Source organism: Magallana gigas, chromosome 10 (assembly GCF_963853765.1).
Source record: "Magallana gigas chromosome 10, xbMagGiga1.1, whole genome shotgun sequence".
Lineage (NCBI taxonomy): Eukaryota > Metazoa > Mollusca > Bivalvia > Ostreida > Ostreidae > Magallana > Magallana gigas.
Genome location: NC_088862.1, coordinates 22,042,362 through 22,057,045, shown reverse-complemented (window position 1 = coordinate 22,057,045; position 14,684 = coordinate 22,042,362). Strand labels below are relative to the sequence as shown.

General features: G+C 32.8%; 1 protein-coding gene across 1 annotated transcript; it reads right to left on the bottom strand.

Annotated features, from left to right (window-relative positions):
• Positions 1–1,634: 1,634 nt before the first annotated feature.
• LOC105341447 (uncharacterized) lies at positions 1,635–13,939 on the bottom strand. Its single transcript, XM_066072608.1, has 5 exons — positions 13,701–13,939; positions 7,194–7,333; positions 5,199–5,311; positions 4,208–4,414; positions 1,635–2,774 (listed from the first exon to the last, which is right to left on the bottom strand). Exons 1-5 carry the CDS (start codon positions 13,850–13,852, stop codon positions 2,550–2,552), a joined length of 837 nt encoding a protein of 278 aa, XP_065928680.1. The 5' UTR covers positions 13,853–13,939; the 3' UTR covers positions 1,635–2,549.
• Positions 13,940–14,684: the final 745 nt, after the last annotated feature.

The window sequence follows — 14,684 nt, the reverse complement described above, 5'->3', positions numbered from 1 at the left end:
AAGTTTATAGAAAAGAACTTATACCGGTTTATTGAACCAATGTAAACAAAAACAAGACACGAGCCTTATTTAATTACACATCAAAGAGTTAATTGTGAGCTTTTTATCTTGGTTATAACTCTACGAATGACATTAAAATGTTGGTTGATCATTAGAAATTCATTACTAAAGCATGTAAACAACAAAAATAGAAAAATAGAATTTCATAAAAAATCCTGACCATGCCCCTTTGATAAATATATTACCCCAAAAATATCAATAAGTGTAGACAAACATTTATTTTGTGAATTTTACAAACATGGTAGCATTTTAAAAAAATGCAACGAACAAACAGTCAAATAATTTTTTTACTGTTCAATAAAGCGATGATAAAATCTAACACTTTTTAATGATAAATCAGTGGCATTTCCAAAAACCACGATTTTCGCAAAAATTGACATTATGGCAAATATGTCAATACATGGCACTAAATTTATATATTAGTATGGTAAAACAAAAATACCTTTAGTAGTCTATCGATATTAGTTTTTATTGTAGTTATAAAAGTACATTTAATGTAGTAAAATATCTATGATTTAATTACTACGTCATTTCTAAGTTACATGTATTATGGGGCGCTCTTTCCCATACAGGACTAATTCTGGGCCAACCTTGAGCTTATTCTCTTGTTGTTGGACCCAGCCTCATGAAACCTCCACAAGCTAACACGCGTTTAAGTTTTCGGACTTTAATATAGACTTTACATGAAATATACTTTTACGTGAGTTTGGCATATATGCATCAGCACCGAAGGTCTGATTTCAACTGACTATAATTTACAATTCAGAATAATATATAATGAACAATGGAACAACACAAAGAAGGATTAACATCATAAATACAGATGTAATTTTAGTTATCAAACAGATTTTGATCGAGTAAATCATGGCATTTTACAGAACTGGATTAATAAGATGAAAGATGAAGTGTCAATAAACATGAACAGAGGTCAATTAAAAGATAAGCTGTCCATCACTGATTGTGCCTCAGGTGGGATTAAGGCTGCGCGGAATTAGAAACGTTTTTCAAACACTTGTTGAAATAGAGGGAAAGTTTTTGTAACAATTAACACAAAGTTCGAAAAAAAAGTTAATTCACACAATAATTAAAAAACAGTCCGAAAGACTGAATGTCACACCGTGACTGATGACATTGCACTGTAAACTCTGATGTGCACAAGCTTAAACCAGATTATTGCAAGTTTTATTGCATATAATACATGTAGGTGTGTGATAAATGACCTTGTATTAGTATACCACTGTATAACTGTATATATTTTTCATTGATATACGAATCTGAGTAATAAAGACATGTTCTTCACTGCACTCTCTGCATGAGGACTAGCTGGTATTATTCAATAAAAATAAAAATATTCTACAATGTAGACAAATACATCTTCACAACAAATTGCATGTGTAAATGCACATGTTTATGCATATATATAATTAAATGAACTTTTTTAGATATTTTTACAAAAAAATATTGTTCTACGATCACAACCAAGCAAAAAGACAGCGCAGAAAATAACAACCAATAACATGACCCACAATTGCAAAATTCAGTAAAATTTTGTTAAACAGCGACCAAAAATCAACTAATCAGTTTACCAGCAATGTATTCAGAAATATATGATACATTAAATGCTTTTACTGTGTACATACATGTAATTATAACAAAGAACGAGTATTACTAGTATACATGCATTCGTAACGTCATCAAACTGTATGTACATTGTAAATGTTTATATATCACAGTCATATAATCGAGCACATTACCTATATAATATTTTCGCGATTATATAATTTTTCGCGCTTTTCGCAATCACTTTAACATGCATTGCAATATATTCAATATCAGTCACATGCAATTATTGATCAATTACAGATTTTAGCCATAGATTGTTGCAAATTTTTGGGACACGCAAAAATAACTGGATATAAAGTATTACAGTAAATATGGAACAAAACCAAAGACCTCTGATCAGAGCATTGAGAAGTGAACACTTTGTATACAGCTTAACTTGATAGGGCCAACATAGTGTCCTTTCCGATATATTTCATTTTATCAAATAAAATATCCAAAATGACTACATATACTATATATCGAAAAGGACAATAGCATTCATTTGACAGATATTTGTTAATACAAGCATCATATAATGATACTAAAAGTTATAATAAAAATAACAAACCACTACAACTGTCAAATGTTAATCAGTCTCGAGATAGAACTTAAAATATTAATATCACATTTTATTAAGTTATTATATAATATAATATTAAAAAAAAAAAATATGTGAAGTTGCCGACATTCTAATTGAAAGTCCTAGTAAATTGCATGTTTATTAAGTAAGCTGAACATTAAACAAATTAACCATCAGATCTGCCTTTTGGTCAACAACGTCCTAAAAAAGCCTGACTCTCTTCTTTAACATTCATCTAACAAATCATATCTAATACATGTATTGAACACCACCACACAAAACCCAGTTCCTCTTGTTTTACTGTCGTCTAACAAATGTTGCCAGGGTAAGGTGGGGGTGGAGTGGGGTCATAGTCCCTTGGCCCTTCCCTAGGTTGGTAGCTTGGTGGTTCCTGGGGGTTGGAGTACTGTGGTGGTCCTGGTGGTGGCATGTTTTGCCTCACTGTAACCCTCAAACTCACCCCTGTAATTAGGACAACAGGTAGATTCCGAAATTCGTGAGAATCGTCGATACATTTCCTAGTTCTGTGAATCTGAAGTTAAAATAATATATCTATGTACATTGTACATTCTTCTTGTTTCATCGTTAATGCGATGATAAAACATACATTAAGTAAAAATCCAGGTAAAATATTGGTTTGAAAACAGACTACAATAACTATCACAACACAATTCACACCTATACTCTGTCCCGGGTTTTTGCTTCCACAACTTTTCGCTTGATATTTCGATAATAATAAATACCTTTGTGCTCAATCTACGTTCACCGCTAATATGAAAAATATTCAGATTATCTGTTTTAAAACGCCCCTCTACCGCTTCAGGTTTCAATACACTTCCCAAAATAGAAAGTCTACGGAGATTTTGCATTGCATCAGCCATTAACAAGCCCGGGTGATAACGTTGAAAAATTGCGCGAGGTGTCCCGAGTACTTCCGAATGGAGAAAAGATGTAAACATTTCCCATTATAAATTTCCGTAAGAATTTTGTTTTCGTTCCTGTGAACTTTTATGCGTGAAAAATGATAATTGTTCAATGAAGATATCTTGGATATATTCCCTTTTATCGATTTCAACTATTAACACTGTGCCGGATAATTATGCCAGTTCCAAGGTTGCATATTTGCACCCGCTTAAGATGCAGTTTCGGAAAAATCCATATATACTTAATGATAGACCATTGTCTATAGAGTACATAACCACTTTTGTTTTTAGTGTTTTTCACCTGACAGGTGAGATATTTACCTTTAAAAATTAATATCCCACAGGAAAATGATAATTCCCATAGGAGAATTGATTCTCCTACAGGAAATATTGACAATCCTATAGGATTTTTTAAAAGTCCTATAGGAATTATATTTCCTATAGGAAAATGGTATTTCCTGTAGGAATTTGATTCAAACATGTAGTGTTCCTATAGGATATTAAGTTTTCCTATCGGATTTTATCAAATCCTATCGGAATTAAAATTCCTGTAGGAAGTTCTTGAATTCCGATAGGAAATTTCAAATTACCTATAGGAATATTGTTTTTCCTATGGGAAAAATTATTTTCCTATAGGAAATAATTTTTTAAAGGTAAATATCTCACCTGACAGGTGAGATACAATGATAACCAAGGTGGTTGTCAACTCTTTAAGCAATGGTCAATCATATGGCATATTTGGATTTTTCGATATAATTATGCAGCTTAGACGGGTGCAAAAATGCCACCTTGGCACTGGCATAATTATCCGGCACAGTGTTCATATTTCTTTCACAGGTATTTGTATTTTCATTATAAGTTATCAAAAAAGTGATGGAAGCATTAACTTGGGACAGACTACAGTTTTCTATACCCATGAAATTGTCAAATATGTGTGTGCAAAACGTGAACACACCGTGGTGGGGGTGGGGTGTGTGTGTGTGTGTGTGTGTGTGTGTGAGGGGGGGGGGGGTTACAGTTGTGACTACTAGCATTGACTTACACAATAGCATGATCCCCCGAAAAGAAGCCAGAGAGGGAAGCAACCCACAATATAAAGCGGGTTCATGCAGCAGTCCCAAGGGGCCGAGTAGTTGTGAATCGCGATTTTCATGTCTTCTGAGTCGCTGGTCCGCCTATCGTAACAAAGATCGGGTTCCTTATCCACAGCCCCGCTGAACCACTGCCGCATTGACGGACCGAAGTCTAGCTGTGAAAAGAAAATTGATGAAGTTACCTAAATATTTCAACGCCAATTAAGCAAATTAAAGTTTCTTTTTCCAGGCATCGCCGCATCAGGTTATATGTTGCCACATTGTATTAAAGGCTATATAGCTCTATGGTCCGATTTGGAAATGAAATGAAATATAATTTGATTAAAAATTTGATATTATTTATTTAAAATGATGAAATGTAGCAGCATGAGAAGTAAATCTGCCAATAAATAAGCAAAAAATAAGTTTTCGCCATATATTGAAAAAGTGAATTTATAGAACTGAATTTATAGAACTCATTCAGAAATGTTTCAGTTTCATTAAGAAGGCTGTAGGGTCAACAGTTACTCATCAGATTTGCTTAATTTTTTTTTAGCTTAAACTATCATTTAGTGTAGACAAAATCCAGATATATAAAATGGAAAAATTGAATATTTTCCTGTATGTTTCCATGTATACAGAGCTCTTGTGTAAAGGAGATTAATATGGTCTGAAAATGGCCACAACCATCCAGCCCTCATCGGTTAAAAATATAGAAAAATTGAGTTATTCTTAACTTGCATAATTTGCAATAATATCTGCCGTGAGAAAATAAAGATTAATTATTAACTCAATCTATATTAACATTGCGCTATTTGCGTGTAATAAGTCGATAGAATTTGGATTCAACACATACAACACACATCTTAAAATACAAGAACACAAAAAAGGTGGATTGGGGGGGGGGGGGGGTCCGAGGGGGAAGCTTGACCTCCCAGACCGCCAAAGACATATTCTTACCTGCAGACAGAACTTTTTGCCCTCTTGCATGTGCTGAGTGATCTGCAACAACTTGTGGGTCAGTACTTCTCGGATCTTTGGATGCCTGGTGTTCACAAGGACTGCATATTCAGCTAAAAAGTCATCAGCAGACAAGTTAACAAAACACATAACTGTGAGAATTAGAGTACCACAGCGATTGTGCAAGTATTATAGAGATGAATACTATCTACTATCATTTTTTGGGGGATATTATGGTAGGAAACTGCGTAAATATCGATTATGTCAGCTTCAGTATTTGTTCTAAGATGTATCTTCTGTATAACTGTTTTTTCTATTGGTTCAATTTTTTTTTTAATTTTTATTGCATTTTTATTCCCTGAATGAATGAACTAATGACACTCAAATCTTAAATAGAGTAACTATTAATACATGTACAAGTTCAATTTTTTGTTCTCAAATTTAATTTGTTTCATATCATTTTTTTTTTTTTTTTGTGAAGAAGATTTGACTTTGACCTCTCAATTAATGACCTTGATGTTTACCTATGGCATTGGCCTTTTACTTGACTAAATATGAATACAGAAAGATTTAATGTAAAAGTTGCATGCAGACAGACACACCAATTAAAATCAGATTGCCTACCCAATTTTCAATCTCTGGAGATATTATAAAAATACACATAGTTACAATGTATTAATTTCATGACTGTCTCTTATTTAATTTTTTACACTTTATCTATTTAATAAGTACATGTACTACATATAGTGCCTAAGTTAGATTAGATTAAAATGGCCGGCAAATTGAGCCCAACCTTCCTTTAATCGCGTGTAGAGGGAAATATTAAATCATATATAAAAAATATGATTTAATAATTCATGTATTGCTTTGTACTATTATATCCATGGCTAGAGCACACTTATACGTCCGTTAATTTGAGCTATTTCCTTAATTTTGTGTACATCTATAAGGACACATGACTATATGTAACTGGTATATTGCTACTGTCAGATTGTTGTGTGCGGTAATTTGAGTTTGATATCACCACAATTACTATTACATATATTTCATGCAGTTCGTGATTTATTTATTTTTTTGGTTGTTGAAGATGTCAACCAATCGATAAACGGGGTGGTAAGAAATCAGTCATGTCAGGTTTTTTTAGAGCTATGAATAACAATCAATTTCCGCAAGAAATAGAAGGAATCATACTTGGTGGATGTAAATATTTATTCATAAATAGCAAGTTCACTAACCATGTAGCTTGTTTAAAGACCACATTTAGGTATTTAATCAGGCAAGGGACGGTTTCAAATAATATACATGGGTGTACTTTTTCACAGAATTGCAGCTATTGAACTGTCTTGTTCTATGACAAAATGATGTCAGTGTAAGTTAGAGGTACATTGTAGCAAGGGACAGTTTTGGATATAGAAACCGTCAATATTTTCAAATTGTAAAAATGAGAATTGCTGTATTTGAAGGCTCGTGGGTGTTGCTAAATTTCATGAAATGATCTTGAATGATTTTATTTGGTCAGGGGGAATGTCTCCACTTGAAGTTGAAAAAGAACATGTAGAACCTTAACATGAGAATCAGAAGATGTGAAACTTACGACTAGACTTTAATTGAGTTGAATTGACTTTACACACGCAGTGAAATTGCAACTTACAAACTGATCGGGTAAAATAACACGGAACGTAAGAAGAAGAGATATACATAACTATACACTGGTAATCTGACTTGTTAAGATTCGCTCAAACATGCATACGGTACAGACTGCCAACTTTGTGCAAGGAATCAATAGCTAGGGGAGATCTAAAAAGCTAAAAAAAAAAACCATGAAAAAAGGTGAAATAGGCCAGGGTCAAAACCTCAGAAAAACAACAGATAGAAAATATTGCACATTTTGTCTTATAATTTTCATAAGAAAAGATGTAAGGCCTTGTGTGGAGTGAGTGATGAATAGGAGCTAAGGACATCATGGCGACAGATAACGATGAGCTTTGACCTGACCTTTCCAAGTCTTGTGGACTCTCACTACTACGTAATGCTCGGTCTTATGGTGCTCCAGTTTTACATGGAACAAGATGGGCTTTGTCAACATTTCATCCCTGAGGCGCTCTAGTTCCTCTATATTGTTCACTTTAAACTCCCTGTAATTTACAAATAGGCCAGTAAAAATGATATTCAGAGTAAAACAAGTACTTAACGAAATACATCATTATACATTTAGAAATGTAACCTAGCTGCATGCAATATCAATATTATCAATAGTTTCTCCCCTCCCCCCCCCCCCAATTTATTGTTAGAATTCGTGGGGGTGGAGGAGACACTTTTCGTGGATTGCTTAAAACAGGTTCATGTGGACGTAATTTTAGTATATACTCTTATACATACACAATGAAATACGCGACTTTATAACACTAGTTTATTAATTTGAGTAGGTTGTAAATCATTGTAAAATATGCCAACGAATTCCATGAAAATTGAGCCACCACGAAATCTAATGATTTCAGAGTATAGTCTCTCCCCTCTCCCCCATCTAATTTATAATTGTTTGTGAGGAAGGCTAAAAATATCAGCTTAGATTGATCAGAGAAGGCTATACTCTACTGCAATATGATACCTACAGAAACACAATCATGCATTCAGGGTTCTGAAATTACGAAAACTGGATATATACTAGCCTAGGAGCTATAGTAGCATAACGAAGTTACCAGCCGAAGGTCAATATTGTCACCCCTGCGAATGTGTTCGGAATGTTTTCTTTATCGTTGCTAAGTATGTAATAAATCCAGAGGTGCTCGAATGAAAGTTCACGAGACTTCACCGAGATTTGTTCAGTTCCTGTGAAATTTCGAGCGGAAGTATAAGTGTTCGGATAATATTCTCAAAATACGTAAGTGCTGGTCGATTTTCATATCATATTCTACTTTCATTTATGTTAAGACATCAACATCTTTAAAGATGTATGTCTTATTGCACCATCTAGCGGTTTTTTTTAAATTAAACGATGATATTCAGATCAGAGTTATCGTTCGTGTTCAACCACGTGTAGAGATGTTGATAATATAAACATTGGGTTGCTTAATAAAATCATAGCCATGTTTGATGCCTGTGGTGTGCAATACCATTTAAAAAAAAATAATTGGTGAAGATTTTGCATAAAAACTTAGTGTATCGAGCCATTTTCAAGGAACATTCTGCATAAAAGAGTACAGTCTGTTTCATTATTGATGTTATTACTAGGTCAGGCGCGGATCGAAAATTAATTCTTATGGGGGATCTCTACCACGCATGTTAACTGTCGCAACAGCAGAAAAAACTATTTTTTGTATTGTCACATTTATTTCTAGAACACATTTTATCCACCAATTAATGAAGATAAATTTTAAGATCAATAAACCTCTAGAATTTATATTTGCCTAGATTCTCTAAAAAAGACTATGAACACGAGGCACGATTTTTACTGCGAAACTGAAAGGGTCAAATGGTCACGTGGTCTAAAATTTAAATGACAATAACATTCGCAAAGGTGATTGTATACATAGGAAAATTCGCCCCCCCCCCCCCGTAACCCTGTATACAGTAGTTGCTATCCAACAAACTTCTTCAAAACAGAATAAATATAACCATACAAAGTGAAATAAATATAACCATGCAAACAATAGTTTTTGTGTCAAATATTTTAATTAATTATTGACCAGTTGGTTGCAGTAGTTAGTCCAGATGTGAGTCGCCCATTACTTTTTAGCTCACCTGAGCTGAAAGCTCAAGTGAGCTTTTCTGATCATCTGTCTGTCCATCTGTCCGTCCGTCTGTCCGTAAACTTTTCACATATTCAACATCTTCTCAAGAACTACTGGGCCAATTTCAACCAAACTTGGCACAAATCATCCTTAGGCAAAGGGAATTCAAAGTTCAAAATTAAGGGCCACGCCTTTTTTTCAAGGGGAGATAATTAGAAATTAATGAAACATTTTGAGAAATTTTCAAAAATCTTTTTTTCTTTTGAAACTTGAGTGGAAGCATCCTCAGGTAGTGTAGATTCAAAGTTGTGAAAATCATGACCCCCAGGGGTAGGGTGGGGCCACAATGGGGGGGGTCGACGTTTTACATAGGAATATATTGAGTAAATCTTTACAAATCTTCTCAGAAACTAATCAGCCAGGAAAGCTGAAACTTGTGTGGAAGCATCCTCAGGTAGTGTAGATTCAAAGTTGTGAAAATCATGACCCCTGGGGGTAGGGTGGGGCACAATGGGGGGTTAAAGTTTTACATAGGAATATATAGAGTAAATTTTTAAAAATCTTTTTCTCAAGAACTATAAAACCAGGAAAGCTAAAACTTGTGTGGAAGCATCCTAAGGTAGTGTAGATTCAAAGTTGTGAAAATCATGATCCCTGGGGGTAGGATGGGGCCACATTTGGGGGATGTTAAAGTTTTACATAGGAATATATAGAGTAAATCTTTAAAAATCGTCTTCTCAGAAACTAATCAGCCAGATGATTCTTGATATTGTTAAGACTTTGGCTCCAGGACAATTCTTTTTGAAAACTGCAATACTCAACATGTGACTATAACATCATCCTGTTAGAAAAGGGACTAATAATTATAAACATAAGAATATCCAGGGGGAAATAGATTTTATTTATACATGATCTACATGTATTATTGTACATTGTCCAGATAGTTTGTATTATGACTCCATTAAGGATGACGTTTACTCAGAACGAAAAAAAATTCCACTAATGATAATGAAAAACCAACTATTGTGTGTTATAGACCTTTTATTGTAGTGATAATTTTCATTTTCAAAAAAGTAGGTCAATGGCCATTGTATATTTTTGAAAAATTAAAGGAAAATCCCTTAAAATTTTACACTATGATTGAGATTTTCTTAATTATGAAAATAATACCAATTGCTCAACACTTTTGAAAATGAAAAACACTTCATGAATGGCAATGACAATAAATACATACAAAGCATTAAGTTTTCGTTCACAATTTTTATAAATATTCCAGTCCAAATTTCCTCTATCACTTTTCAAATTCCTACCAATTTTTGATCCAAATTAACAAAAAATTGAATGATGATAATACAAAAACATTTATAGTATTAAATTACTTGTATTGATCTTATTCTGTTGGCATATAATTTATATGAGGTCAATGATCAAAATTGTGAGATATGGTGTCTTTTCTCATTTTTAAGCATATTTCAATATTTTTTAAATTCGGACCATACAGTTATTATAATGAATAAATGAGGTAAAATTAACAGAAAATATGCAAAATTATATAGACTTAAATATAAAATCTTAACTTTAAATATTAGAGTACTTCCAAAAATATTTAGCGGAAAACAAAATTTAGTTCGAATTTCCTCTGTTTGGCTAAAAGTCTATTTTTGTTTTGGCATAATTCCATAATATAGTAGAAATATCGAATGTTATGTCAATAATTAATTCATTTCACAGATACTTTTTGTGTTTAGAACAAATTTTACTCATGACATTGAATTTCATAACAATCCGAATATGAGAACTCAAACCCTGAGTAAACAACACCCTTAAGGTGATTTTATCATACCTATTGTTCCTCGGGTGAGCGATGTGACCCATGGGCCTCTTTTTTTTTTTTTTTTTAAATCTCACATGTTGTTTATGATCATCTAGCCAAAAAGAAATGTATTTAAATGTTTGGACAAAAGCTATTTACACTGAGGATTTTAATAATTGTGAAAAATAGTTAATGTCCTGCAAGTGCATGAGTTAATTCGTTTAAAGCGAGCACAGCTAGCCAGCAAAACCTACATATTTTTGGCAGCATCCCAGCATTTCTTCGAGCTCCCGTAGTGCTTTGCCAAAATGGCTGACTTTTCATTTGGACTTTCTGGTTTAAAATTTGTGAAGTATGTCAGTATCCTACACGGCAGAGTGAGAATTTAGGTAGCTATTGAGTCACACATCTCCATTTTTATGTACACTGTTGACAAACGTACCAAAAGAAAGTTTATGTAACCAAAGACGTTCTTTATTTCCCGCCAAAAATATAGAGGTGGATCAAGCATTCCTACTGGTGTTGTGTGTAATAATTACTCAATAATTACTCGCTATTTCAGTGTAAACTGCAATCTCTTGGCTGATTAATGTTTGTTTTTATTAATTCTATTATGGCTTATATAAGGGGATGCTATACATTGATGTGAAAAGTAGTTCCTGCTGTGTTTGCCCGATCTAACGGTCGCGCCGAAATTTTCTCCTACTGCTATCTATATAATTTTGAGTTCTTCAATATGGTATTTCTTATTTTAGGAACAATGGTTTCAACTTAAGCATCAAACGATGTTTTATCAACACATTACAACATTCTCTTCATTATTTCTGTTAAGCGAACGTTTGCGCTTAGTTAACGATAGCAATGCACGTTGCAAAAAAACACATTAAAGAGCATCAAAGATTTTGATTTTGCAACAAAGTTACATATATGAAGTTAAAAAGCAAAGTAAATAAAGTTAATTCAATGTGCAAAATCATAAAAATTTACTTACAAAAAATAATCCCTGCAAAATATATCAAAAAGCTTGATAAAGAGATTTTGCCTGATTCAACCTGACCTACAGTCCCAGTTATTTCACTAAATCAGGACAAAATAGCTGCAATAGCTTGATTTGGCTATTTCAAACAGCTAGGATAAACTAGAGGTCAAAAATTCAAAACACACAGTTCTTTATATTGAATCTTAGATAAACATAAGTAATAAAGATTACAGAGCTCACCGACACTAGGCATAACAATTTTGAGACATCTTTTATCATATTATATGATTATCATAGTTAATTATTTAAATTGATATATTGTATTGTACTGTGTGACATGTTATTGTATAAACATTCGTCACACAATAATGAATGATATTATCGTAATTTTAATATTGCATTGTATTTAACTATATTTACCAGTACACTTCTGAATATGATACAAAACAAAGTACTGAAGTACTGACGGGAGTTGATTTTATCGATTATCATTTATTTTAAAATCAACCTATCTTGCGTGGTAATTAGTTTCTAGTCTGTATTGAAATTACGCACTTTTTTATAATATGAATTTTAATTAGACTTTTCAGACAAGAATTTCGAGAAAACCAATATATGAATCATGTTGTGTAATATTTAAATATAGATTTCAAACTATGTATTAGTAATCGAAACAATTCTAAAAATTGTATGGATCCAAGCACTATTGATATTGAACTCCAGTCTCGTTCAACCAGACGCTCAGCTGTCTCCGTTAATCTCCGACAAGCAAGAGAGCCTCTCTGTTTGTCGGAGATTTACGGAGACAGCCGAGCTTTTGGTTGAACGAGACTATATTAAACTCTGGCGTAGGAATACACGGGACTACATAAATATCTAAATTGTTCGTATTATATAAAATCTTACTATTTTCAAAGTGTTTATGAATAAGTTTCCTTGAAAAACAATGCTTTGATCAGCATACATTACATCGAATTTTTCTATTATATTCAAGAACTAAGACTTGCCAGCGGTGATGCTTTGTGCTTAGGTCCAAACACTGTTTCACTTTCGGTTTGCCAGAGTGACTGCATAGGAGAGTTGATTAAAATCAACTCCCAAAAATGTTGTGTTCTAGGATATAGTATTCCGATTAAATGTAATATTGTAAACCATCATATAATAATGCAATAAATATTGAATCATGTCATATTGTTGTATATGATATGATTAGGTGTCATTTTGTATTTTATGATATGGATCATGATGTGATATCATATTATGTAAATAATATTAATGATGATATGATATCATATTATGTAAATAATATTAATATATGATAAATAATGATTTGTCACATAATGATATAGTATGTATCATGTTATATGATATTATTATACACGATATAAAAAATAAACATTATTGTATAATAAATATTAAAATAATACAATATCATATTCTATGATACAATCTCATTTTACAGTAAAACACGGTTACAACGAACACGCTTACAGCGGAGTGATTTTCATCCCTCGTGACTTTATTACTTGATGTAAACTTGACAGATATAAAGAATTCAGCTTACAGTGAAGCAAAATTGCCAGTCCCTGGCACTTCGTTATAAGAATGTTAACTGTATATACTACAGAATCATACCATACAAATTCATATAATTGTGTACAAAAAAGTAACATGATATGACATCGAAGCATATGACATAATCCTATATCCTATAATATTTTATAATTCTATATCATGTGATATCAAAACAGTGCCATTCAATGTTATTGTTCCAATTGATTGAGATGCGCAATTATCTTAAATTTTATTTATCTAAGTAAAATACATGTATCTTTTATATAATATAGTAGTTAACATAACTGTTTGTAAACAATTACAATTTAATCAAATTAAGGTATAGCTTTTATTGATATTAGAAAAGTGGCAATCTAAATGATTGTATGTATAGCTAAAGAAACCAATCTGCTGGTTTTTTTTACCTTGAATATGATAGGTTTATCCAATTGTCCGCTCTATGATCCGATGGCCCTGGACACAAGTTGTACAATAAATGAGGATTAGCGACAAAATCCCCCCATTTCAGAGCCGTGTATGCCGGTAATTGCGAAGAGTTCTCGGCGGTGTCTTCCATTTCCTGACAAACACGAACTTAACAAAATGAAGTTTAAAGTTAAAATGGGAAATTACCACGACAGTGTACTTTAAAAACATCTGGGTTGGGACGTGAAGTTTTGTTATCTTAAAGTAATTGTACCCTATTTTATTTATTAAACTGAAGTAAGGTATGAATATGACTGTATTCTCCCTGACTTCCGGTAATTCAAGCTCATTTAAATAACGAATTATCTCGTGAAATTTTCCTTCTTCCTGTTGGCTTCCAAGTTAAAACGACAATTTTTGTCTCTCTTTCGGAGAAAGTGAGAAAACTAAGAGAGTTATTAGACAAAATGGCAAAACAAAAAGTTTATCATACCTTGTCCAGATGACAAAGAAATAATAAGGTGATAACGTGATTCCGAAAAAAAATCGGTAAGAATTTAAGTCAGATGATGAGTCAGATACAGAATCCTTGAAAAACGTAAAAAAGTGAGATTTCTGATAAATTGATCGCAGAAGGTGAGCGGTGAGAAACTATTGTTATAATTGTAGTAATTACATTCATGTATACCAATTTGTACTCTAATTTCATCACATGTCAACACAGTCAATTAATTGTAAACGGTTTTCTGTTTCATATATATGAATCAAAATTGTATCTTATTTAATGAATACATTAATTAACATCCTTATTTAAATATGTGGTTAGAAAAGAGAGAGAGAGAGAGAGAGAGAGAAAGAGAGAGAGAGAGAGAGAGAGAGAGAGAGATACGAAGATGCACCAACCACGGGAAAGATGGTAAGCTGTTACAGATGTTTCAAAATGAGGCACGCCTTATTCCAGTGTCATGCATGCGCAACAGCAA